General features: G+C 40.2%; 1 protein-coding gene across 1 annotated transcript in view; it reads left to right on the top strand.

The window, feature by feature from the left end:
* pdzd8 (PDZ domain containing 8) overlaps positions 1-27,610 on the top strand; it is a 277,412-nt gene that overhangs the window by 241,189 nt on the left and 8,613 nt on the right. The window contains exon 4 of the mRNA XM_039737116.1: positions 20,514-20,676. Coding sequence (XP_039593050.1) covers positions 20,514-20,676 — 163 coding nt within the window. The remainder of the gene's footprint in view (positions 1-20,513; positions 20,677-27,610) is intronic.

Here is a 27,610-nt window from a genome sequence, read left to right as displayed (position 1 = left end):
CCACTCTTCATCTTCGCTGATGTACGGTAGTTCAACTTGGTGGAAAAGGCATCAGCTACAGGCTTATAAGAAGAATGTACTACAGTTGTGCTTGAACCCTTTATGTTCAGGTTCATGTACTTTTGCCACTCACAAATACGTAATATTCGATCATTTTCCTCAATAAATAAATGACCAAGTACACTGCCTGGCCAAAAAAAAAGGTCACACACTCTAATATTTCGTTGGACCGCCTTTAGCTTTGATAATGGCACGCATTCGCTGTGGCATTGTTCCGATAAGCTTCTGTAATGTCACGAGATTTAGTTCCATCCAGTGCTGCATTCATTTTTCACCAAGATCTTGCATTGATGATGGTAGAGTCTGACTGCTGCGCAAAGCCTTCTCCAGCACATCCCAATGATTCTCAATGGGGTTAAGGTTTGGACTCTGTGGTGGCCAATCTATGTGTGATAATGATGTCTCATGCTCCCTGAACCACTCTTTCACAATTTGAGCCCGATGAATCCTGGCATTGTCATCTTGGAATATCCCCATGCCATCAGGGAAGAAAAAATCCATTGATGGAATAACCTGGTCATTCTGTATATTCAGGCAGTCAGCTGGCCTCATTCTTGGAGCACATACTGTTGCTGAACCTCTAGACCTGACCAACTGCTGCAACCCCAGACCATAGCACTGCCCCCACAGGCTTGTACAGTAGGCACTAGGCAAGATGGGTGTATCACTTCATCTGCCTCTCTTCTTACCCTGATGCGCCCATCACTCTGGAACAGGGTAAATCTGGACTCATCAGACCACATGACCTTCTTCCATTGATCCAGAGTCCAATCTTTATGCTCCCTAGCAAATTGAAGCCTTTTTTTCCGGTTTGCCTCACTGATTAGTGGTTTTCTTACGGCTATACAGCTTTTCATTCCCAATCCTTTGAGTTCCCTTCGCATTGTGCGTGTGGAAATGCTCTTACTTTCACTATTAAACATAAACCTGAGTTCTACTGTTGTTTTTCTTTGATTTGATTTCACCAAACGTTTAAGTGATCGCCGATCACAATCATTCAGGATTTTTTTCCTCGAAGACGATGGGTCCCCACTATCCTTCCTGTTTTAAATAATGCGTTGGACAGTTCTTAACCCAATTTTAGTAGTTTCTGCAATATCCTTAGATGTTTTCTTTGCTTGATGCATACCAATGATTTGACCCTTCTCAAACAGACTAACATCTTTTCCACGACCACGAGATGTGTCTTTCGACATGGTTGTTTAAGAAATGAGAAGCAACTCATTGCACCAGTTGGGGTTAAATAACTTGTTGCCAGCTGAAAGATAATCGCCCATGCAGTAATTATCCAATAGGAGGCTCGTACCTATTTGCTTAGTTAAATCCAGGTGGCGACTTTTTTTTTTTGCCAGGCAGTGTATTTTTCTCTCATTTGTTTAACTGGTTTCTCTTTATCTACTTTTAGGACTTGAGTGAAAATCTGATGATGTTTTAGGTCATATTTATGCAGAAATATAGAAAATTCTAAAGGGTTCACAAACTTTCAAGCACAACTGTATCTGCAGGACTATCCATTAACCTCCTTAGCATTAGACCCAAGCATCACTCGGGCTGTAAAAACAGTGCTTGCAGATTTTCTTTCCAGACTATTCAGCTTTTGAACAGCATACTGTACATGTGCGATTGACACGAGCGTCACTTTTGGATTCATCAGAATCACTTCTGATTTCACTGTCTGAAGACAGATTTACTTCGTCATCTCTGCTCATATCACTCTCAAGAGCGTGCAACACCTGGACTGCTGAAAAACGTTTCTTACGAGACGCCATTATGAGGTTAGGAGAAAACGTGTCTGCACCATGGCCCGGGTAACATTCGGGCCTGTCATTTATCAAAGACACGCCTATATTATTTCCCGAGCAACTCTCTGCATTAACGCTGTTGGCACTTTTACAGCCCGAGTAATCCTAGGGTCCTAACGCTTACATCTATACAGTTGCCCGAGTGACGCTCGGGACTAATGCTTTTAGGAATCACGCTACTAAAGTTATTTGCATCATTATTATACTTTCTACACTTCTAACTTTGTACTGTAAAACATGCAAAACACTAAAACTACAAAGATCAGATTTAATAAATATGTAATTTTTCAGGCTATAAATTGCAATGCTTTTAAGGTGTTTAGAGAAAAAAAGTAACTCTTAGGAGGCTGCTGCCTCTGCTTTTCGGGCCAAATCAATTAGCTTCTTTATATTGTGCTTTTCTTTATGAGGGTTTTCCTTCACATCCCCAGTGACATGCAGGTTAGGTTAACTTGTGTTCCATCATTTACCCGGTCTGTCGGAGTGGGCCAACCAATAAACTAGCAGCCCAAATTCTGCTTGTACCCAGCACATTCCAGAATAAGCTTTGAGCCTCCCATGACCCAGAATCGGATTAAGAAATTTTGACAATGTTAGCTAATCCTTTTATCCCAAACTTCACCCCAAAAAATGCACTATTTTACAGGGAGACATGTTTAAGGGGGTCTTTTCTGTTTATGACTAGCAGTGCTTGTGTGCGGATTTCTGGCGTGGGTGAGGGGTAGACTATTGACTCTTGGCACTTGAAGAAATCCATTCAGAGATGCAGCAGTCCCGGAAGTATCTTTGTCATTTGTTTGTTTTTATTCGTTTCTCGTACACAAGAGGGGAATTGGAAGTTTGCCTTTGGATATGGCCATCGTAATTCCCAGTAGGCCCTTCTGCGTGTCAAGTAGCTATATTCAGACGTGCTTGTTAGAGCTGCATTTGGAGATGAAAGCCATGATTAGATCGCGGTGTGTCTGCCTGTCAAGCTGGCTGAAGGATATTGCTTCCCGTAATTGTGGCCAATTCTTGCTCTGCAGCCCCCCTAATGATTGGACTTTAATGGCCTTATTATGTGCCCGCATGTCTGCACCATGGCAGGGCTGTCAGGCCTGCTGCAGTGCTTTTTAAATAAAATAGACATCCTGCTGAACTGCAACCAAAAGAAGGCCGGGTGGCACTATGTGGCGTCTTATTTGTGAGTGTTGCCTTTAAAATGGTCGGCCTTGCAATGGCATTTGAAGATGGTGGCCTGAAATGATCACCGAGGATGAGTCAGCAATAAGATGATTAGTGAAACCTAATGAATGCCACCTGAAGCAAACAGAAGTAGCGGCCAACCTTTCCTGCCTACTATAGGAAACCCTTGGGCAACAGAAGTTATGCTTGTTTGGACCTGACCAGTACTTTGGTAGGAGATCATCTAGGATAAACTTGGGTTGCTGCTGGAATAGGTGAAGGCAGCAGAGGGTGCTTACAGTGACAATACACTGTGCTGAAAAAATTTGCATTGTCCTTCAGATGAGACGCAACACCAAGGTCTTTTGAAAAGAGTAGGATGTACCCCAAAGTCCTGGCTAAATGGCCCACCACAGCCTGTTTATTCTGGTTCCCTTATTGGCTACTTTATCTCTCTCACCCCATCACCCACCTAATAGATCAAATAAGGTGAGTGTACTGGTGCAGGAATGGCTGTCATCTGATCATCAAGGTGGATGTTACACTTTACTAGTAGTTGAAGTGTCTCCCCAGTGTATGTGTCGGTCATGTTGAGCAGATTAGAAAATCGATATGTAAATGTGTTTTGACTAGGAATCCTAAAGTACACTAGTCCCAAAAAGTTATTAAAGCACCTCCAAAAATGCTCACTGTCCACAGACTAGATACAAAAAGGGTCTCATAGAATCTTTATAACATACAAGATTTATTTGTCACAAAAAAATGCTCTGTATGAACATGAAGCTCCATTGAGCTCACAAGGCAAAAGGGAGTTGCCAACAAGGGCATTCCAAGTGAATAAGTCCCATTCAGCCCAACAAAGCTCGCTAGTCCTAACCACTAAATTCTTCAGAAATAACATCAAGTTACATTTTGAAGGACCCTAAAGTCCTACTGTCTACCACACTACTTGGTCGCTTATTCCACGTGTATGTAGTTTCTAACTTTCTAATGTTTGTGAGAAATTTGCCCTTAACAAGTTTCCAACGGTCTCCCTGTGTTCTTGTTTGAGCCCATTTTAAAGTAAAAGTCTCGATACACTGGACTTACTGCCTTCATAATTTTAAACACTTCAATGATGTCTCCTCTTAATCGTCTTTTGCTTAAAACACACAAAGGAAAATCAGTACCAACTCTAAGAAGAGCCCCGGTGGTTTCAAACTTCTTCTGTTTCATTTATTGAAGCCACAGTACCCCTGGGAACACGCAGAGTAAAAAAAATGGTTTGATCCCCTTGCCATTTTTGCCTCTCCGGAATTAGATTTTGGAGGTCTACAGAGAGTTCCTGTAAGAGTGACATGCAGTGTGAATTGTGGGACCTTGTATATACAGCTTCATGTGTGCCTTTCTAAATGATGTCCAGTCAATTCAATTTGCCATAAGTGGACTCCAATCACATTCTTGACACATCTCTAGGAGAATCAAAGAAAATAGGACCAGTTGAGTACAATTTGGAGTGCAACAGCAAAGAATCTGAATTTTAAAAAAGAATTTTATATGAAAGAGAGATTTCAGTTTTTGATTTTTAGTAAATATTCAAACATTTCTGCAAACATATTTTCACTTTGTCATTATGGGTTATTGAGTGTAGATTGATGGGCAAAAATGGCAACACAATAAAGTGTGAAGAAAGTGAAGAGATCTGAACATTCCCTGAGTCCACTGTGTGTAAGGTAGCTGAGCAAACCACTGCGCCTTTGTGCCATTTATACTCGCCAGCCATTTTATTAGGTACACCTCTCTAGTACCGAGTTGGACTCCCTTTTGCCCTCAGAACTGCCATCATTCTTTGTGGCATAGACTCAGCAAGGTGATGGAAACATTCCTCGTGGATTTTGGTCCATGTTGACGTGATAGCATCGCGTGGTTACTGCAGGTTTGTCAGCTGCACATCCATGATTCAAATCTCCCTCTCCACCACATCCCAAAGGTGCTCTACTAGATTGGCATCTGGTGACTGTGGAGGCCATTTGAGTCCAGTGAACTCATTGTCATATTCAAGAAACCAGTTTGAGATGATCTGAGTTTTGTGAGCTGGCACGTTACCCTGCTGGAAGTAGCCATCAGAAGATGGGGACACTGCGGTCATAAAGGGATGGACATGGTCAGCAACAATAATCAGATAGGCTGTGACATTTAAACGATGCTCGGTTGGCACTAAGGGGCCCAAAGTGTGCCAGGAAAATATCCTCCACACCATTACACTACAACTAGCCTGAACCACTAATTCAATGCAGGATGGATCCCTGCTTTCAGGTTGTTTACGCCAAATTCTGACCCTACCATCCGAATGTTGCAGCAGAATCGAGACCAGGCAACATTTTTTCTAATCTTCTATTGTCCTGTTTTGTTGGACCCGTGCAACTTGTAGCCTCAGTTTCCTGTTCTTAGCTGACAGGAATGGCACTCGCTGTGGTCTCCTGCTGCTGTAGCCCACCTGCTTCAAGGCTTGACATGTTGTATGTGCACACCTCAGTTGTATTATTTGAGTTACTGTTGCCTTTCTATCAGCTCAAACCAGTCTGGCCATTCTGGCATCAACAAGGCATTTTCGCCCAGAGAACTGCCACCCACTGAGAGATGGCTGTGTGTGACATCCCAGTATATCAATACAATACAGTTTATTTTTGTATAGCCCAAAATCACACAGGAAGTGCCGCAATGGGCTTTAACATGCCCTGCCTTTTGACAGCCCCCCAGCCTTGACTCTCTGAGAAGACAAGGAAAAACTCCCAATAAAACCTTGTAGGGAAAATGGAAGAAACCTCGGAAAGGCAGTTCAAAGAGAGACCCCTTTCCAGGTAGGTTGGGCGTGCAGTGGGTGTCAAAAGTAGGGGGTCAATACAATACAATACACAGAACAGAACAAATCCTTAATACAGCATAATAATAAAAATTTTAGAAGTACGGTTTAACAGTAGATGATATGACATAATTAGGTTTGGATATTTTTAGAGTCCTGGAGACCTCATCCATCTAGCTGCCTCCCCATTTGGCCATGCCACGGCTGAAACGTTGCTCCGATGAAAGGACCCCTCTTTCCCATGATTCCTGTGATCCTCCATCAGGGATGACTTTACCATAGGCAGGCAAACAACTTGGCAGGTGGGCCGTGGCACCAATGCCACATTTGGGTACCGAGAAAAGAAACAGAATAGGTGAGGGTTAGTATTCAAATATAATTATCATGTTACTTATGTTATAGTGCTAATGACTAACAACAGAGATGCAGTCTGTACAGTTAATCAGCAGCTCTAGTCAGGATATGCTAAACTGAAGTAGTGAGTCTTCAGCCGGGATTTAAAGGCTGAGACTGAAGGGGCATCTCTTATGGAAGCAGGAAGACCATTCCACAGTTTAGGGGCCCTGTAACTAAAAGCTCGACCTCCCACTGTTATTTTATTAATCCTTGGAATCCTAAGCAGACCGGCATCTTGAGATCTTAATGTGCTCAGGTTTGTAAGTCATGATAAGTTCAGACAAGTAAGCCGGACCTTGGCCATTTAATGCTTTATATGTTAAAAGGAGGATTTTGAAATCTGCCCTAAACTTAACTGGGAGCCAGTGTAAAGATTTAAGAACTGGAGTTATGTGTTCATATTTTCTTGTTCTTGTAATAATTCTTGCAGCGCATTTTGGATTAACTGGAGGCTGTATAGAGAACAGTTTGAACAGCCAGTGAACACCGCATTGCAGTAGTCAATCCTACTAGAGATAAATGCATGAATTAATTTCTCACAATCCTGTTTATTTAGAAAGCGCCTTAATTTCCTAACATTTTTAAGATGGAAAAAACATGTTTTGGACGACTTTGTAATATGCGCTTTAAATGACATGCTAGAGTCAAAGATAACTCCTAGATTGCGGGCTGATTCAGTAAAATTAATTGGGATTCCAACTGAGTTAAATGATAACAGAATATTGCTGTGATCAGCGTCATTCCCTCCAACAATTAACAACTCTGTTTTATCTGTATTTAAAGACAAGTAGTTCTCATTCATCCATTCCTTTAATTCACTAACACAACTAATTAAAGACAACATCGGAGAAACTTCATTTGATTTAAATGAAAGGTATAACTGGGTGTCATCTGCATACGAGTGAAAATTAACATTATGTTTCCTAATGAGAGATCACAGTGGAAGCATGTAAAGTGAAAACAGTAAAGGTCCTAGTACTGAGCCCTGCGGGACACCATATTGAACTTCTGTGTATAATGATGGAGTACTGTCAGCACATTTCTGTACATACTGGAATCGATTTGATAAATAAGAACTGAACCAAGCGAGCACGGGGCCTGTAAGCCCAACATCGTTTTCTAGCCTGTGCAGTAAAATAGAATGGTCAATGGTGTCAAATGCTGCACTTAAGTCCAACAACATAATTACAGTGGAATTTCCTTCATCAGAGGATATCAGAATGTCATTTACAACCCGTGTTAGTGCCGTTTCTGTACTATGACCAGTGCGAAAGCCAGACTGGAATTTCTCAAATAAATTGTAATGCGTAAGGTGTGACTGAAGCTGACTGGCGACTACTTTTTCTAGTATTTTAGAGAGATCAGCAGTTTCTGAAATCCTCAGACCAGCCCATCTAGCACCAACAACCATGACACGTTCAAAATCACTTCAGTCTCCTTTCTTCTCCACTCTTATGCTCGGTTTGAACTTCAGCAGGTCATCTTGACAATGTCTATAGGCCGAAATGCATTGAGTTGCTGCCATGTCATTGGCTGATTAGATGTTTGCGTTAACAAGCAGGTGTACCTAATAAAGTGTGTGGTGCGTGTAAATAAAATGCCGGAGTAGAGGTTGCATTCAAAGTGGGGGCAGAAGGAGTTTTGCAGACAGATGGATGGATGTTGGCAGGCACAGCGAGAGGGACGCCTTTCTCTGAATGAGGCCTGACCGACAGTCTTTTTGAGATTTTGTATGTGGGCAGCAATGGTTTTTTACCTTGCTTTTTTGTTGTTTTTCCAGATGTAGATACAGAGGGAGTGAAATGTAATTTTAATCTATTATTTAAAGGGATCTTCCCAGTGATGGTGAGCAGGACAGCTGCTGTAGAGCTGACACATCCTACCCTGTTATTATCACTAATTACCAAAAACTCATCAATTAGCAGTTAGCATACAGTTTTTCTCTCCATCATTCCGGAAGGTGGTAATTACTTTTTTTTTTAAAAAGAGATGCCTAGGCCACCTTATGCAGAGTTACAGTGTCAGTCATCTTGTAAAGTTGTCCCTCTCTGTCTCATTTAGATCGATTTACCCCTTCATCTTCCTGTAACATTTCCTACTAAGTCATCTTGTAATTCATGATATGTGCTGTAAAAAGAGGATGAAATTTGAATAGGGACTTCCTAGATATTTAAAGCTGATCCTATTTTATTCGAATACAATTAAAAACCCAACTTTTTTCATGGATTACCTGTTGTCTTAGGTTTATACTGGTAAATAATTTGGTAAGATTCACTGATCTATTTTCTGAGCAATCTTTGATCATTACAGTGTCAGAAGGAGCTGGAATGAAATCCAACAGTCAAGATAGTGAGTGCCCTTACTACTTATGATGAATACAAAAATAAAAAGATTTTGTCATGTTATTAGACTACCCAGGACAATCTGTGTCCAGCACTAGTTCAGTGAATGGAACAAGTTCAATGCTGAAGTCACACTATACAAAACACAAAATGGCTACAAATAAAAAACCAAAAGCAAGTGGAAATAATTTAATACTTGGCTTAAGTTAAAGAATTTCTCAGTGTGCAGTCCAACACCGGCTCTGCTAGGAGATCCCCATTGAATTATGCCAGGTATAACATGATGGTACAGTAAATTTCGAAAGTATTCAGACTTTTCTGCACATTTTATTGTGCTGTAGATTTCATTTTAAATGAAAAAAGCTGACATTTTCTCCCATCAATCTACACTCAATAACCCATATTGACAAAATGAAAACCGCTTTTCAGAAAGGTTTGCAGATGTATTAAATGTCAAAAAACTGAAATCTCTCATTTATAGAAGTACTCATACCCTTAATTCGGTTTTTTTGTAGAAGCTCCTTCAGCAGCAGTTCCAACTCTAAGTCTTCTTAGTTTAAGACTCTACGAGATTTGCCCACCTGGATGTAGGCAGTTGATCATATTCTTCCTGATAGATCCTCTCATGATCTGTTAGATTGGATAGTATCATCTTCAGTTCTCTCCACAGATGTCTTCTCCACACACACACACACAGACATAATTCAAAAAATTGAATTTTTGGACTCAGGGAGGTTTAAAACGTTGAGGTTCATCAAAATCTCGAAATTGAATTTTTGGACGATTACAATATTTTTCCTATACTTTCTATACGAGAAAGTCAGGGAGGTCTAAAACATCAAGATTCATCAAAATCTCAACATCAAATTTTTGGACGATTACAGTACTTTTCCCTAGAAAAGCATGTGCAGGGTATATGTGGCCCTACGCTGTGGAGAAAAAAAAAGGCTATAACTGGGCCCACTCAAGGACACATAGAGACATGTCACCAGGACACTTCACTGCTGTCTTTGCTGTATGTTTTGGGCATTGTCTTGCCATAAAAGGTGAGGTGGCGTGTGCGCTGGATCAGGTTTTCTTCTAGGACCTCCCTGTACTTGACTATATTTATTCTTGCCTCAATGAAACTCTGAGTAAAGAGTCTGAATACTTCTTGTTATGTGAAATTTTCAGCTTTTTTTAATGTATTTGCAAAAAATTCTAAAATCCTCTTTTTGCTTTGTCATTCTGGGGTATTGAGTGTTGCTTAATGTGTGGGGAAAAGTGAATTTTAAATGATTTTAGCAGAAGGCAGCAACATAACATAATGTTAAAGTGAAGTTACCTGAATAGTTCCAGAATGCACTGTACATGGTAGCATCCAAATGACTTTCAACTGGTATTAAGATGCCAAATGTGTGCCAGGAAACATTCTCCATACCATTACACTATCACCATCAGCCTGTACCACTGACACATGGCAGCATGGATTCATGCACTTTTATGCCAAAATGGGTCCCTGCAATCTTCATGTTGCTAACGTTCATTTTTTTTTCTATTTTCAGTTGTCCAATGTTGATGTACACATGCCCGTTGTAGTCTTGTCGTTTTGGAAAGGAACCCAGCATGTTCTGTTGCTACCATAGCCCATCTCATAATTTGTTCAGAGACACTCTTTTGCACACCATATTGGTATTATGTTTGATCATTTGTAGCCTTTATGTTATCTTGGCGCAAGTCTGACCTTTCTTCTCTGACTTCTGTAGTTAACGAAACTCCTGCTCACCCAATGTTTTTGGTTTTTGCTCCATCCTCTTTAAATTGTAGAGACTCTAGTGAATGAAAATGCCAAGTTTGCAGTGGGCACTGACTGTAATACTGCCCTCATGGTGTGGAAGAAAAATGAAGCTTAGGGGTCACTTAGTCATTTAGGGGTAATATATTTATTGCACATAAATTGTTTTGGTATGCTTTCCATATTAAAATATAGCATCTATTTAGAAGTAGTATTAAATGGTTTATAAATGTCAGAAACCTGTACAGGTATATCAGGAAACCAAAATTCAGTCAAGTGAACAACAAAGAACAAGAAGGTTCTGGGTGATGGTTCAAGAAGTTGGCTTACTGTCTATCACACACACAGGAGCTCAAGAAGTATCAAAAAGTATTATAAGGACCAAGAATGTAGTGAAATGAGACTTTTATTTTGGGTTATGTAAACTGGTTATAGTCTCTGCTGAAAACATGTCATGTTTTTTAACAAGTCAGAGTAAATATTCAGATGGTGTAAGCCAACAAACCAATCAGAGTAAAGGTCAGGATTAATTCAGTACCGTTATGTATATTCAGTTGTCTATAAATATGAGCCTGTGTCTTTGCTTGTTGACCATTTCATCAACTATGATGGAGTGTATCCCTCTTCATGAGGAGAAATTAAAGACCCAATGGACAAGCTTCCTCCTGTCTGGTTTCTGACTCAAAAAGGTCCCATTTGAGGATAGGATTTCTTTATTTAAAGTATTTCCAGTTTAATTTCTACCACAATGGCCACTTAGATGACTTGTTATTATGCTTCAGTGAACAATAGCTCAACTTTGTGAACAGGTCTGTGTTCTTTATATATTGAGTTAGAAGCCCATGATGGGCTGCTTTCATTAAAGAGCCTAATAAAGTGGCCATAGTGAGTGAGTACACCAACAGACTTTAATCAGTGAACACTCATCAACATGTGTAAACATTCTGTTTTATTGTGCTAAATGAGGAACAAAAAGAAATCGGATTTAGCTAATGTTAAGGTACAGTCTGTTGTTGACCAAAATTGAAACTGCAGTTCACTTCACCCTCTTAACATCTGCTGACCCATGGACTTCTGGACAAGTTGACTCGGACGGGCTGGCCAGTCCACCACTTGGCATCCAGCAGTGTCCATAGTGCTGGTCAAATTGTAAAGTGTCCTGTTGCTTTCAGGTGTCACGGCCTCTCAGACTCTTCAGATGTATCATTGTACAGCCTGGAGGAGTTACCGGAATAAAGTAGGAATACAGCAGGTTACTGAAAAGAAAAGGAGATTGAGAACAGATTAACAACGGCCAATCATAATCATCACCATCATTAAGACAGTTTTATTGAGAACAGGCCATTCAGCTCAATGATATTCACTAGGGATGCTCTGATCATGTTTGTTATGGCCGACTCCAATTACCACTTTCATGTTACTGGAATGGGCCGATTCCAATTTCAATTTGTTTTTTTTTTATCCTTTAACAGCAAATTTTATAACATAGTTTTTATACAGATTTTAAAATACTTATGTAAGATATTTTCTAGCATTTTGCAATTCATTTTCAAGCAATATTTTAGTGACAAGATATGGGTGGGCTATTTTTGGGTCTGTGTGTGCCAGTGCTTGCCCTACAGGGTGTATTATTTTCCTCTAATCCTAACCTAACCCTAAACAGGGTGGAGAGTGCAATTACTCACCGTGTGTCAGTGAGGACTAAGGGCATGTCTAAGGGCTGAGTTCTGATGGACAGCCATTGTCCACAGCCAACTGTACCAAACCTTATTAGCCTTCTGAATAATTTTGGTACACCGTCTAGGTGTAGATCGTGATCCTTTCACTCCAACACACAGGACCTTCTCAAATCATGTACTTTCAACTTTCAAACCTCCCGTTGTATATTCAAATTTAACATTTTTTGTGTAATAGCTTAAATTTTCTAACAAAATTAAATTTCATCTGCACAAATCTGAATTCTTTCTACGTCCTTCTGTAACAGTATGTTTAACTGTACGTTATTCGCTTTTTCCATATAGTTTATCATCTGCAAGCTTAACCAGCTAATTGATTTAGTTTTGTCCTCTTTTACAATGTATATGTTGTAATGCATGGCAGGCAGGGAGGTCCAGTTGGCAAATAGGCATGAAAAACGATGGAGGTTCCCAGCCTGCACAAGGATCAGGGTATATAGGATGCCATTGGGTGGTCATTTTGACATGTAGAGAAAAATTCTTGATTGTATGTGCTAATCAGCTTGCAACTCATTGCCACTTTCTGGTAGTGACAAGCACAACCTCACTTTGGCATATCTTGTATGTATATATATATATATATACACATATATATATACACATATATATATATATATACATATACATATACATATACATATACATATACATATACATATATATATATATATATATATATATATATATACACATTTACACAGTGAGGAACATAAGTATTTGAACACCCTGCGATTTTGCAAGTTCTCCCACTTAGAAATAATGGAGGGGTCTGAAATTCACATTGTAGGTGCATTCCCATTGTGAGAGACAGAATGTAAAAAAAAAATTCAGGAAATTACATTGTATGATTTGTACAGAATTTATTTGTATTGCACTGCTGCACATAAGTATTTGAACACCTGAGAAAATCAGTGTTAATATTTGGTACAGAAGCCTTTGTTTGCAATTACAGAGGTCAAACGTTTCCCTAAGTTCTTGACCAGGTTTGCACACACTGCAACTGGGATTTTGGCCCACTCTTCCACACAGATCTCCTCTAGATTTGTCAGGTTCCGGGGCTGGCGCTGAGCAACACGGAGTTACAGCTCCCTCCAAAGATTTTCGATTGAATTTAGGTCTGGAGACTGGCTAGGCCACTCCAGAACCTTGATATGCTTCTTACGGAGCCACTCCTTGGTTATCCTGGCTGTGTGCTTCGGGTCATTGTCATGTTGGAAGACCCAGCCACGACCCATCTTCAGTGCTCTGACTGAGGGAAGGAGGTTGTTGCTCAAAATCTCACAATACATGGCCCCATTCATCCTCTCCTTAATACAGTGCAGTAGTCCTGTCCCCTTCGCAGAAAAGCACCCCCAAAGCATGATGTTTCCACCCCCATGCTTCACAGTAGGGATGGTGTTCTTGGGATGCAACTCCTCCTTCTTTTTCCTCCAAACACGGCAAATGAAGTTTAGACCAAAAAGTTCTGTTTTGGTCTCATCTGACCACATGACTTTCTCCCATGCCTCCTCTGGATCATCCAGATGGTCATTGGCAAACTTCAGACGGGCCTGGACATGTGATGACTTGAGCAGGGGAACCTTCCGTGCAATGCGTGATTTGAAACCATGACAGCATCGTGTTCTACCGACAGTGACCTTTGAAACTGTGGTCCCAGCTCTCTTCATATCATTGACCAGCTCCTCCCGTGTAGTTCTGGGCTGATTCCTCATCTTTCTTGTCATTTGTGATACCCCACGAGGTGAGATCTTGCATGGAGCCCCAGTCCGAGGGAGCCTGACAGTCGTCTTTAGCCTCTTCCAATCTGTTTTCACCAAGTTGCTTGGCAATTGCCCCATAGCCCTTTCCAGCCTTGTGGAGGTCCACAATTTTGTCTCTGGTGTCCTTTGACAGCTCTATGGTCTTGCCCACGAGTCTGACTGACTGTGGGGTGTATGTATATATGTGTGTGTGTCTACATATATATATATATATATATATATATATATATATATATATATATATATATATATATATACACACACTAACCTAAAGATTATTAGGACCACCATACTAATACGGTGTTTGACCCCCTTTCGCCTTCAGAACTGCCTTAATTCTACGTGGCATTGATTCAACAAGGTTTTGAAAGCATTCTTTAGAAATGTTGGCCCATATTGATAGGATAGCATCTTGCAGTTGATGGAGATTTGTGGGATGCACATCCAGGGCACGAAGCTCCCGTTCCACCACATCCCAAAGATGCTCATTGTCATGTTCAAGAAACCAGTTTGAAATGATTCGAGCTTTGTGACATGGTGCATTATCCTGCTGGAAGTAGCCATCAGAGGGATGGGTACATGGTGGTCATAAAGGAATGGACATGGTCAGAAACAATGCTCAGGTAGCCCGTGGCATTTAAACGATGCCCAATTGGCACTAAGGGGCCTAAAGTGTGCCAAGAAAACATCCCCCACACCATTACACCACCACCACCAGCCTGCACAGTGGTAACAAGGCATGATGGATCCATGTTCTCATTCTGTTTACGCCAAATTCTGACTCTACCATTTGAATGTCTCAACAGAAATCGAGACTCATCTGACCAGGCAACATTTTTCCAGTCTTCAACTGTCCAATTTTGGTGAGCTCATGCAAATTGTAGCCTCTTTTTCCTATTTGTAGTGGAGATGAGTGGTACTCGGTGGGGTCTTCTGCTGTTGTAGCCCATCCGCCTCAAGGTTGTGCGTGTTGCGGCTTCACAAATGCTTTGCTGCATACCTCGGTTGTAACGAGTGGTTATTTCAGTCAAAGTTGCTCTTCTATCAGCTTGAATCAGTCGGCCCATTCTCCTCTGACCTCTAGCATCAACGAGGCATTTTAGCCACAGGACTGCCGCATACTGGATGTTTTCCCTTTTCACACCATTCTTTGTAAACCCTAGAAATGGTTGTGCGTGAAAATCCCAGTAACTGAGCAGATTGTGAAATACTCAGACCGGCCCGTCTGGCACCAACAACCATGCCATGCTCAAAATTGCTTAAATCACCTTTCTTTCCCATTCTGACATTCAGTTTGGAGTTCAGGAGATTGTCTTGACCAGGACCACACCCTAAATGCATTGAAGCAACTGCCATGTGATTGGTTGATTAGATAATTGCATTAATGAGAAATTGAACAGGTGTTCCTAATAATCCTTTAGGTGAGTGTATGTAAATATATATATATATATATATATATGTGTATATATATGTGTATATATATGTGTATATATATATGTATATATATGTATATATATATATATATGTATATATAAGTATATATGTGTATATATATATATGTGTGTGTATATATATATATATATGTAGCGGTCAGAAGCCGCTAAGATTCACACCGTCGTGGAAGACGGTGATTTATTTATTTTATATGAGGATTACCAGGGACAACCCCAGCCTTGGCACGACCCACACACTACAGAGACAAAGAAAACACACTGGGAACTTAAACGATAAAAAAGTATAATGAAATTAAATTAACTAAATGAAAACAATAATACCACCCCTGATCCCTTCGGCGATTTACAATTAACAGATAAACACGACAAACACGCAGTAAAGTCCATGTATGAAATAATAGCGGTGAAGTTATGTCCAGTGATTTGAATGAAGTGAGGGAAATGGAAAAACACAGTCCTACCGGTAGTTGCTGAAGTAAGTTGACAGATGAATGGTTCAGGAGCGCTCCTTCTTCCGTGAAAGCCAAATAATCCAGACAACGTCCTCAGTAACAGTAAACAGGTAGACGAATGATTCCAGACCCCAACAAACAACACAATCCAGGACACGAAGATGTAAAGCAGACAACGACAGGCAGTTTCAACAGTTATAACAAGCACCAAACAAACAAGAACAAAACTTTTTTCTTTCTCTTCGTCCCCTGCCCTCCTTTTGAACCCGTCTGGCCACCTTTGCCCCCAACAGCCCTGCAAGGACTGCTGGGAGATGCAGTTCTAACCAATGGTAGCACTGCTACATATATATATATATATATATATATATATATATAATGGTTGAAATAGTTTTACTGTCAAATTTTTTGTCAAATAATGCAAAGAGTACGTGACACGTGTTTCGCCCTAATTCTGGGTTCATCAAACGTACACACTCACTGCACCCTCCTCTCTGGGAACCGAACCTCAGACACCAGCGCCAGAGGCGAAGCCTCTAATATTGCCACGGCGTGTAGTTCATTTGACAGTATGTAGATCGGGGTAATTACATTCATGGCATTCGTAGTCTGGCACCATGGTGGATGTTCGCGACTTGCTGACCAACCACAAGTGTTACCTGGTAGGTAACCACCCATACAATCAGATTGTGATTCAGACTACAAATGTCATGAAAAAAAAAATATACAGTATATATATATATATATATATATATATATATATATATATATATATATATATATAAAAACTAGCTGTACCCGGCCACGCATTGCTGTGGCTCAGTCTGGTTAAATGGAAAAGAAAGAAAAGAGAAAGCGCACGTTTCTAATATGTTTTAATTTCACAATGCTTGTGGGTATACAATATTTTTTGTTGTTCCATTGTCTGTGTAGATATAGAGATTGTCTGGTTTGCCGACTCTAGAACACGCAACATATAATTGTCCATATGAGCAGCAATCTGTGTCTAGATCTAAACAGCACAGTTCTAAAGATGGGCCCTGAGCTTTGTTGATGGTGATTGCAAACACCAATCGAATTGGGAATTGCAATATCTTAAATTGAAATGGCATATCCATTGGAATCATAGGAATGTGAGGAATGAGGACATCTTCACCTTTGAAAGGTCCTGTCAAGATTGTTGCTTCTACAACGTTGCTCATTAATTGTTTTACTGTAAGCTGCATGCCGTTGCAAAGCTTTGGTTGGTTGATATTTCGCAACATGATAATTGGGATGCCGATTTTCAATTGCAGTACGTGCGGTGCCATCCCTGGCAGATCGAATGAATTCAAAAATTCTGTTGGATAATTAACCGCTTCATCTGCTTCCACAACAGTGTCAACGGACTTGTATATGAGTGCCTCGCTTTGAATGTTAGACTGAATGATATTGTTAAGTTCATAGACGTCTTTGTTCTTGGCCGCAAGAATAGCTCGTTCACTCAGCCAATCGTGATTCTTATAATTGGTTTGAATATTGGGAAATACTTTTTCAACCAATTCTTCTTTTGACGTCACTAAATTGCATAGGTTATCAATCAATCAATCAATCAATCAACATTTATTTATATAGCACATATTCATACAAAAAAATGTAGCTCAAAGTGCTTTACAAAATGAATAGAGAAATAGAAGACACAATAAAAGATAAACATAAGTCAACATTAATTAACACAGAATAAGAGTAAGGTCCGATGGCCAGGGTGGACAGAAAAACAAAAAACTCCAAAGGCTGGAGAAAAAAATAAAATTTGTAGGGGTTCCAGACAAAGAGACCGCCCAGTCCCCTCTGGGCATTCTACCTAACATAAATCAAACAGTCCTCTTTGTATTTAGCGTTTTCATAGAAGGACCTGATGATGATGGTCACGTAGACTTCTGGCTTTCAGTCCATCAGTGTTGGAGCATCATGATGCTTTGAGTAGGTGGTGGTGGCGCAGGCCGCCACCACAAAAAACCGGAAAAAGAAACAGAAGAGAGAGTAGGGGTCAGTACGGATTTTAGAGCCGCCATGAATAGTTATTATAAGGAAATTGAACATATAGAGTATCAGGATTAAGTTAAAGTGAAGTTATAAAAAGGCCATGTTAAAGTAATGTGTTTTCAGCAGTGTTTTAAAGTGCTCTACTGTATTTGCCTGGTGAATTCCTATTGGCAGGCTATTCCAGATTTTGGGTGCATAACAGCAGAAGGCCGCCTCACCACTTCTTTTAAGTTTAGCTTTTGGAATTATAAGGAGACACTCATTTGAAGATCTAAGGTTACGATTTGGAATATAACGTGTCAGGCATTCCGATATATAAGATGGAGCGAGATTATTTAAGGCTTTATAAACCATAAGCAGTATTTTAAAGTCAATCCTGAATGACACAGGCAACCAGTGTAGTGACATCAAAACTGGAGAAATGTGTTCAGATTTTCTTTTCCCAGTTAGGATTCTAGCAGCTGCATTCTGCACTCGTTGCAAGTGATTTATGTCTTTTTTTGGTAGTCCTGAGAGGAGTGCGTTACAGTAATCTAGTCTACTGAAAACAAAAGCGTGAATTAATTTCTCAGCATCTTTCAATGATATAAGAGGTCTAACTTTAGCTATGTTTCTTAAGTGAAAAAATGCTGTCCTAGTGGTCTGATGAATATGCGATTTAAAATTCAGATTACAGTCAACGGTTACCCCTAAATTTTTTACTTCCGTCTTAACTTTTAAACCTAGTGCATTAAGTTTATTTCTGATAACCTCGCTGAATCCATTATTGCCAATTACTAAAATTTCAGTTTTCTCTTTATTTAGTTTGAGAAAATTACTATTCATCCATTCAGAAATACCAGTAAGACATTGTGTTAGTGAATCGAGAGAGTCGGAGTCATCAGGTGCTATTGAGAAGTACAGTTGTGTGTCATCAGCAAAGCTGTGGTAACTCACGTTGTAACCCAAGATAATCTGACCTAACGGAAGCATGTAGATTGAGAATAACAGCGGACCCAGGATAGAGCCTTGTGGAACACCATATCGGATATCATGTGTCTTTGAGATTTGATTACCACAACTCACAAAGAATTTTCTCCCTGCCAGGTAGGATTCAAACCAATTTAAGACACTGCCAGAGAGGCCCACCCATTGACTAAGGCGATTTCTAAGAATATTGTGATCAATGGTGTCAAATGCAGCACTCAGATCTAAGAGGATGAGAACAGATAAATGGCCTCTGTCTGCATTTACCCAAGTCATTTACTACTTTAACGAGTGCAGTTTCTGTGCTGTGATTTGTTCTGAAGCCTGACTGAAAAGTATCAAGAATAGCAGGTTTATTTAGGTGGTCATTTAACTGCATAATGACTGCCTTCTCTAAATTTTACTTAAGAAGGGTAGGTTAGAAATGGGTCTAAAATTTTCAAAGGCAGAGGGGTCAAGATTATGTTTCTTAAGAAGGGGTTTAACTACAGCAGTCTTAAGACAGTCTGGAAAGACCCCCGTATCTAATGACGAATTTACTATGTCCAGAATATTGTCAATTAGCACGTCTGATATTTCTTTGAAAAACCTGGTTATGAGGCAGTGAAATTCGTCCTGAGGCCAGATCAACTGGCACCTTTCCGTTCCCAGTTTCCAGCAATTGATGTGAGAATATCTCAGCTGATCGATCGTTTTGAAGTTGGACAGGCATATTTGTAGTTAATTTTAACGTCTTTACATGTCGCCACAAAGTAGAGTATTTCAGGCAAGCATTTATTTCATCCGCTGGTGTCGATCGAGGAATTACAGGTAATGTTTGCCTGAAATCTCCTGCAAGCAATATTAATGCGTTCCCAAATGGTGTGATGTTTCCACGCAAATCTTGCAATGGTCAATCAAGAGCCTCGAGCGTAAAATATTTAGTATTGCGTTTGTTGCTTTTACGTCCAACAGATGGTGCTGCTTTTCAAAAAGGCATGTTTTTTTTTACCTGTCACAGGTGTGACATCTACGTAATAGTAGGTATATAAAAACGCGCGTATTCGAATGCAACGTTGTGTCAAAATTTCAAAGCAATCGGTGAAGAACTTTCGGAGATTTAAGATTTTGAACAAACGAACATTTAAATTTTTATTTATATAGAATACAATATATAAGATTTAGGCTGGACTCTCATGCCAGCTCATTGAGCCATCTGGTCCAGTGGCACCCCTAGGCCCACCATATTACATTTTAAGGATTGTTATTCCTACAGTCTTTGTTTTATTTAGTACTTTTCGTACTGCACAGAATCCTGAGACAATAGTGAAGATTACAAAACTATTTGTCCTTGGGTTTGTATTCCCTATCCTGTTCATATCTCTTGTTAGTAGCTGAAAAATGTCATTTTCTCTTTCCTCATATAAGATGAGCTCATTTACCCCTAGCATTCTGAGAGACATGTACTTTATGATAGAGGAGTTCTGCTTCTTATTGATGAAAGCCATCGTTAAAGTTGCCCCTGCAGCGTTATGGCACAACCACTACTCCATTCAACAGATTATAAATTGTTTGTATCCCACTAACATGTGCAATGGGTGCATATCTTGCTCAGCTGAATTTAAGTAAGCATTTATGCACCTGTGTACACGTAACAAAACTCTTGAGCCCTTTTGTCAAATAAAATAACATCTTCTGCTCTTTTGTGAGAACACAATGCAAGGCATTTGGCACAACTAATTTTGTTTGCTTATTTTGCAGGCCGAGCTGATCAAAGGAAATTCTCAAAGTGTTGGACTGACCTTCCGGCAGGTTCCAGCCAGCGAGGGTGACGTGGTGCACGTCATCATTGAAACTGTCGTCCCCAACTCCCCCGCCTCCCAAGCAGACTTGCAGAAAGGGGATCGGCTGATTGCTATTGGAGGTAAGTTGGCCTTCATGGACACAGCCATGTGTGGTGGACTGGTCCGAGTGCTTGTTTAGCTTCTGCTGGTTTTTATATCACTTGAGTTTCCTGGTGGTCTGCATCAATGCAGTGTATCATGTGCTTGGTACTCTTGTTTTACCACACAGTCCATCTCTCCTGCTTTTGATGAACTGCATGTTACTATTACTTCTTGCTCATTCTGACAGCCTGAGACCATCCACAGATTTCACTAGATGTCTGCACATCCAATGTTTGCCGGAACCCCAATTGGGTGACCCCTACATGCACCAAGATCAAACTGACAGATGCCCTGTATGAAAGAAAACATAACTGGGAACATTTCAGTAAGAAACACCACTTTGGCAATATGGAGGCTGGCACCTATCACTTCCTAACTCTGACATGCTTGGAAAGGTGGCAGTTCATCAGCTACCTTTTTGACCAGACAGACCATGACCTGAGGTCCCACTCAAACTAATCTAATATTTCTTTTTTTCCCTCTATCTGATACGACAGTCCAAGCTAGGCCAACCATGCAAGGACAGGCAAATAGAGAATAGAAGCCATGATGGAAATTGTGTCTTTAACCATCATCCTCCATCACTACCTTTTGCTGAAACTGTTTAATCCAGTTTTAAAGTCACAGGATAAGGAACCAGCCTGACATCTTCATCCAATTTCAGGGTCACGGGAAGAAAGGACCCCCACAGTCATTGAGGTTGCCATTTCATTGCAGGGCACAGTCACTCATACCTGTCCTGTTTAGGGTGGCATATTAATCTACATGCTGTGATGTGCAAGTCTGTGACCCACACAAGAGAGGAGGAGGTGAGTCCAGGTTTGGGAAACAGTCGGCTTCATTGTTGTCAAGACATTATTTATTCAAAAGGGAGATGTCACTTGAACACACGCAGCTTATAAGCAGTGACAATGTCATCATTCTGAATTTGCTCCCTCTCGGATCAAAAGAAGTGATCGCCTTCCTGCATAAAAGACAGAAAGTGGAACACAAGGCCAGATCAGTGTCCGGTTTTAAATATTCTCTGTATCAACCAACGGGTGACAGACACATTACACGGTGAGCCTAGACATTGTAGTTGAACTGGTAGTGGACAGCCAGTTCCTGTCTTTATCAGTGCACAGCACAGATGGGGGTTGTCAAGCTCAGTGCAGTTTTTGGGTGCCAGGGTCTAAAAAAATCTCACAATATGTGTCTTTGAGATATGGGAAGAACCCTTGAGATGTTGGAAATAAACCCCACACAGGCACCAGGAGAACATGCCAAGGCTACCTCACCCACAGTATGGTACTAATGACTGCTTTGGGAGCCTGTTATCTAATTCTGTTGTTTTATTCAGAAATGTGAGGTCTTTGTAATCGTGTAGAATTTTCTTTTCAGAGAACATCATCCAAACGTTGTGTGGAATGGAGAAAATTAGCAATTTTCACTCTTTGGCTTTTATCTCTCTAATTTCGTTTCAAGTATAACAGATCCTGTGAATAAAAGGGGGTACAATCATGAAATTCCATCCATCCATTATCCAACCCGCTATATCCTAACTACAGGGTCTCGTGGGTCAGTTGGAGCCAATCCCAGCAAACACAGGGCGAAAGGTAGGAGGAAACAATTCCCGGGCAGGGCACCAGCCCACCGCAGTTCATGAAATTCCTGAACGTAAAATACGTAGCCTACTTGAAGTGAGTCTCACGGTATGTTACATTAGGCGATCGGCTTCATGGGAGTGTGCAGCCTAACTTGCCAAGGTTTTGTAAGTGAAGGCTACACCTGAAAATCGATGGAAAAGTCGTCTAATGTGACATGGCCTTAAGGTATACCTGCTTCACCCAAGAGTAGACTACGCAGATCTTATTTGTCTTACCTCTATTGACAATAATTTAATAATAAGGTCTTAATTCCCAGATGAGAAACCTCAGGCAGGATAGCAGTGAAGGCAGATCAATGAAATTGAAGGGTAATTTCAGTGAGCAGAATCGCGGGCAAAAGTACTACATACACTCATGTGAAAAAGTAAGTACACCCCATAAGAGGTTTTCACTTTTTTAACATAATTCAACATATCAAGATTTGATCATCTTTTAAATAGTATCTTTATAAAAAGGTGATATAATTAAACAAACATCATGTCTCATTTACATTTGGTAGTCCATTATGTAATTTAAATAGGTATAAATGCAAATGTCACATGTGGAGAAAGTAAGTCCTCCCCTCCATTTGTCAGTACCTCAAATACCTCAAATTTGAATCAGGTACAAATGATTTGAACATCATTAGAGGGGATCTTATCTGACCCTGTCTTATTTAAACTTAACTCATAAATTTCATTTGTTGTTAACGAAGTGTGTATTATCCTTATGCCAAGATTTCTCTGAAAGAAAGAAGGTTCTAGATGCCAAGGTGGGTCAGGAAAGGTGTTTAAAAAGATCACCTAACAATTGGATATTAACCATTCCACTGCCCGGACGATCATTTAAAAGTGCAGGAGATTTCAAGTAACTACCAACTTGTTCAGACTAGGCCGTCCCAGCAAGTTCTTCCGGAGAGCAGAGTACAAGATGTTGAAAGACGTCTCTAAGAATACCTGAATTTCATCACAGGACCTAATGGTAGCTCTTTCCACTATTGGGGTCATAGTTCATGAGTCTACCACTAGGACGAGGCTGCACAAATGAGGTGTGCCAGGAGGAAACAGAAAGAACATCTGGGCAAGACTAAAAGTTTGCCCATGAACACCTAGGTAAAGACCAGGACTTCTGGAACAATGTGTTGTGGACAGACAAGGCGAGGATAGTAACTTGGCCACAGTACCAAAAGACATGTTTGGGTGAAAACCAAAGAAAGCATTTGAGCAGAAGAATCAGATGCCAGCGTTAAAGTGTGGTGGTGGAGATGTGCTTTGGGGCTGCTTTGCTGCATCAAGGCTTGGGCAGCTCACCTAATGTGAGGATCGTCAGTGAGAAGATTGAAGCTCCACTGAAAGTGGGCCTTACAACTTGACAGTGACCCTAAACATACCAGCAAATCCACTAAGGAATGACTGAAAAGAAAGAAATGGAGGGTTCTGGAATGGCTAAGTCACAGCCCAGATCTGAATCCTGTCGAGATTTGAAATGAGACATGCTCACAAGACACCCTTCAAACATCCCACTGCTGAAAGAATTTGCATGGAGGAGTGAGAGGAGCATTCTCTCAGTTAATGGCACACAATTTAGAGGAAACACTGACTTGAGGGGGGGGCAGCACTGCCTAAGAGAGCCAAGGGGGAACTTGCTTTTTCCGTAAAAGAAAATGTTTTATCTGACCATTTTTCATTGAATACATTCTTCTTCTAAAGTCAATTTTGGATTGTTTTTTTATCAATTATGTCACCATTATCTATAGATACTGTTTAAATGACGATATGTATGCGTATGTCAAAAAAGAAAATAAAAATGTTCTGGAGGTGTACTTTCTTTTTTACATGACTAAACTTATGTCATTCTCAGACAGAAAAAAGACCTTTTCACTAAGTCATTGTCCAGTTTTATGTCTCCTGTCTGTTCGGCATACCTATCCTGCGAGTCACGTCTCTTTTTTATCCTTATTCTAAATAAAACTTGAAATACTGTGTAAATGATTATGTCAGTTAAAAGAATATACCACTCCACGTGATCAAACATTTTGTTAAATAAGCCTTTCTTTATGTAGAAAGGAGCTGAGTTTACCTCTGTTATAGCCCGTCTATGTGAAAACAGCAGTATCCGATGTGGGGGTGGGGTGTGTTTGGGCTCATGAACACGGCCGAGATAATAAAACTGACTAATAAAAAATAAAAATAAAAAAGCTAACCTTTACAAGTATCATAAATTACACCGGCTGTTACAGACTGAAATCAAATGTATGTTTTTATTCTGAAATAGTAAGACTAAGAGCAGTTTACTTCTCAAAACGGAGTTTTACAGGATCAAACTCGCGACCTTCTGATTCCCAGTCGGCAGCTGATTCTATTGCTCCACGAAGGCAGTCATAATAAACATGTTTCGATGTCGCATGTTAAGGCGGCTTTTTGTTTCTGCAGTTATATTTTTAAATAAAAGCACAATTGTTGTGTTAGATTTGTACCTTCTGTGAAAATATTTCTTTAATATTAATGGACTTCAGGCTTCATACATTATATAGTTTATGCCTACATTTTGTCATCTACTACTAGAATATAAAAAAGTTTCTGTTTTAACAATGTGTTTACACAGATTACTGTAGAAACGGAACAGACATGAAATACGTGTGTTCCAAACAACAATCTATTATTTCCACTCTAAAACTCCACTTCACTCCCAGAAAATCAATCAAGGCATGAGCTGGGAGAAGTTTGTGCACGTTCTAAGTCGGTGAGGGGATGGAATAGCCGGCTACTTGCAGCTTTTCTTTTATCAGCACATTTAGATTAACAAAAGACGCTGGCGGAGAGGTCAGAACGGTTTTAAGAAGCGATTTAAGGTGGGACGGATTTACGGGTTTTTTCGTAGGCTCTGGTAATTCTAGTGTTATCAAATCAAACCGGAATGCTAAAAAGTCCAATTGTTAAAGCTTAACTAAGTTAGCACATTTGTCTGCATGTAACCAGCCCAAGTCTAGTTTGTTTGACTAGTGTGATCGCTCCATGCTGGGCCCTGGCCCGCTTGGAAGAGGTGGGTCCTAGCACGGTTCAGTAGCATTCGGGAACAGTGTAATCGGTAAACATGCCCGAGCATTGATGCTACTAGTCAGATAGCACAATTCTCATTTCATTCAATAATATTTGAGTTAAAAACAGGTTTTTATTCTCACCTTACACATGAAAGTAACTTGTAATTGGCAAGAAAAGCTGCAAATTCCTCCCTTAACATTATTTGTCTCCATATAAACCTTCTCTTCAGTGTAGCACAATTAACCGCAAAACGCTGGCTGCACTGCACAATCAATAAATCTGTAAGAGGGTAGAGCGTCCTTCTGCCCTATATGACTCCAAACCAACCACAAAAAAGTAAAACAATTTTGACTTGCATGCAGTCACTCTGTGTTCAGATCTTGTTTTAGCTTTACATAAAGTCGTATGGTCATGACAAAAGCATGCCCGGACCCAGAACGTTAAAGCGCAGTGTGATTAAAGGACAGCTATGTGGGTGGGTGGGGATTGGTATGGACAATCACACTTGGGCACGATACGGAACAAACATGCCTAGTGTCGGTACACCATTAACACTAGAATTACCAGAGCCTACGAAAACACTTGTAGATCCTTCGCACCTCTCCATCAGCAGCTTTTGTCCTGTAAATGTGTCGATATGCAGCCAGCAGCCTACTATCACAAACCCCCACCGCCACTCAGTCTTCTCATCTCAAGTCTGTTTACCTGCATGTCAGTTCCTTAGAGTTGTATAGAGTGAGAAGTCAAGCAAAATGGCACCTTTTATAAATACTATATCGTTATTTGGAACAAATGCATTTCATGTGTGTTCCTTGTCTACAACGATCTATGTAAATACATCATTAAAACAGAAACATTTTTCATGTTTTAGTAATAATTGATAATTTGTAGACATGAAGTGTATAATGTGTGAAGCCTGAATTCCAAATATCAAATAAACACTTTCACAAAAGGTACAAATATAATAAAACAAGTGCGCTTCTATTCAAGAATATAACTGCAGAAAAAGAAACCGCGTTAGGGTGCGACATTGATACCCATTTGCTACGACTGCTTTGGTGTCACAATGGTATCAACTGTTGATTGGTAATCAAAACGTCACAAGTTCGACCCCAGACGAGTCCCTTTTGAGAAGTGAGCTGCTGTTATTCTTACTATTTTAGAATAAAAACATACATTCGATTCTAGTCTGTAACAGCTGCTGTAAATTTATGATACTTGTTATGATTAGCTTTTTTTTTATTCAGTTTTATTCTCTCAGTTGCGTTTCAAACAGGAAATGTTTGATTCAGGAACCCACGAACAAGCAGTCCGCAATGTGGTGGTACACCAACTTGCTAGAAAATGACAGTTGGTTGAAGGTCATCCAGTTGTGGTGTCACATTTTCAGTCAAAAGGTCAAGGTAAACATTTGCAGTAATCTCTCGTTGAAGAAAAATGGACCAATGATTCGATTGCACATGATCCCACACCACACATTCACCTTTGGACTATCTAGGTGAAGTTCCCCAGTCACATGGGGGTTTCCTGAGCCCCAGATTCTCACATTATGTGTATTCAGTTTCCCTGAAACATGGAAGGTTGCCTCATCACTAAAACAAACTTTGATAACAACTGAGTACATTGGACAAATTTGATTAAAATATCTCATCAAATGCCTTTTTAGTAATTTTTTGAAATTATAAAGAGACTTTGTGGACACTCTGTATTTTTGCCTAACTATTGTTAAATATAACCTAATTCTGAAAACTCCTTTCATGCCCGACAATGAAGCTCGTTCAAACAAAATCAGCTTTTGAATAGAAGACCCGCCTCCCCCCTCATTCATTGGTCAGGAGCTGCTCCCAGTAAGGGCTCAACCATTTGGCTTCCATGGTACTCTTATGAGATATGAACACTGCAGAGTGTGGCCTGACAGAGGAGAACAATTCATTTGTGCAGATCTGAGTTGCTTCAAACAAACAGAAGGTCAGTTCTTCAGTGTGATTTCCCACACTGCCATGCAGTAATCCCAAAGAACTGCAGTTATGGCTTACTGGTATGAACATATGACATTTAGCAACTAATGAGGGGAGGGGCGGGGCTTCAGTTCAAAGGCTCAGTTTCATTTGAGCTCACTTTACTGCCAAGGATGGAAGGATATTCTGGAAAACCAAATCTTATTCGGGACTGTTGTATTTCACTGTGCAGGCATTGTTCCTCATGAATTTCCAATTTAAAATTATTAAGCTGTTTTAACAAAGCCC

This window comes from Polypterus senegalus, chromosome 1 (genome assembly GCF_016835505.1).
Source record: "Polypterus senegalus isolate Bchr_013 chromosome 1, ASM1683550v1, whole genome shotgun sequence".
Taxonomy (NCBI): Eukaryota; Metazoa; Chordata; class Cladistia; order Polypteriformes; family Polypteridae; genus Polypterus; species Polypterus senegalus.
The sequence above is the reverse complement of the archived record's forward strand: the minus strand, read 5'-3'. Positions and strand labels throughout refer to the sequence as shown.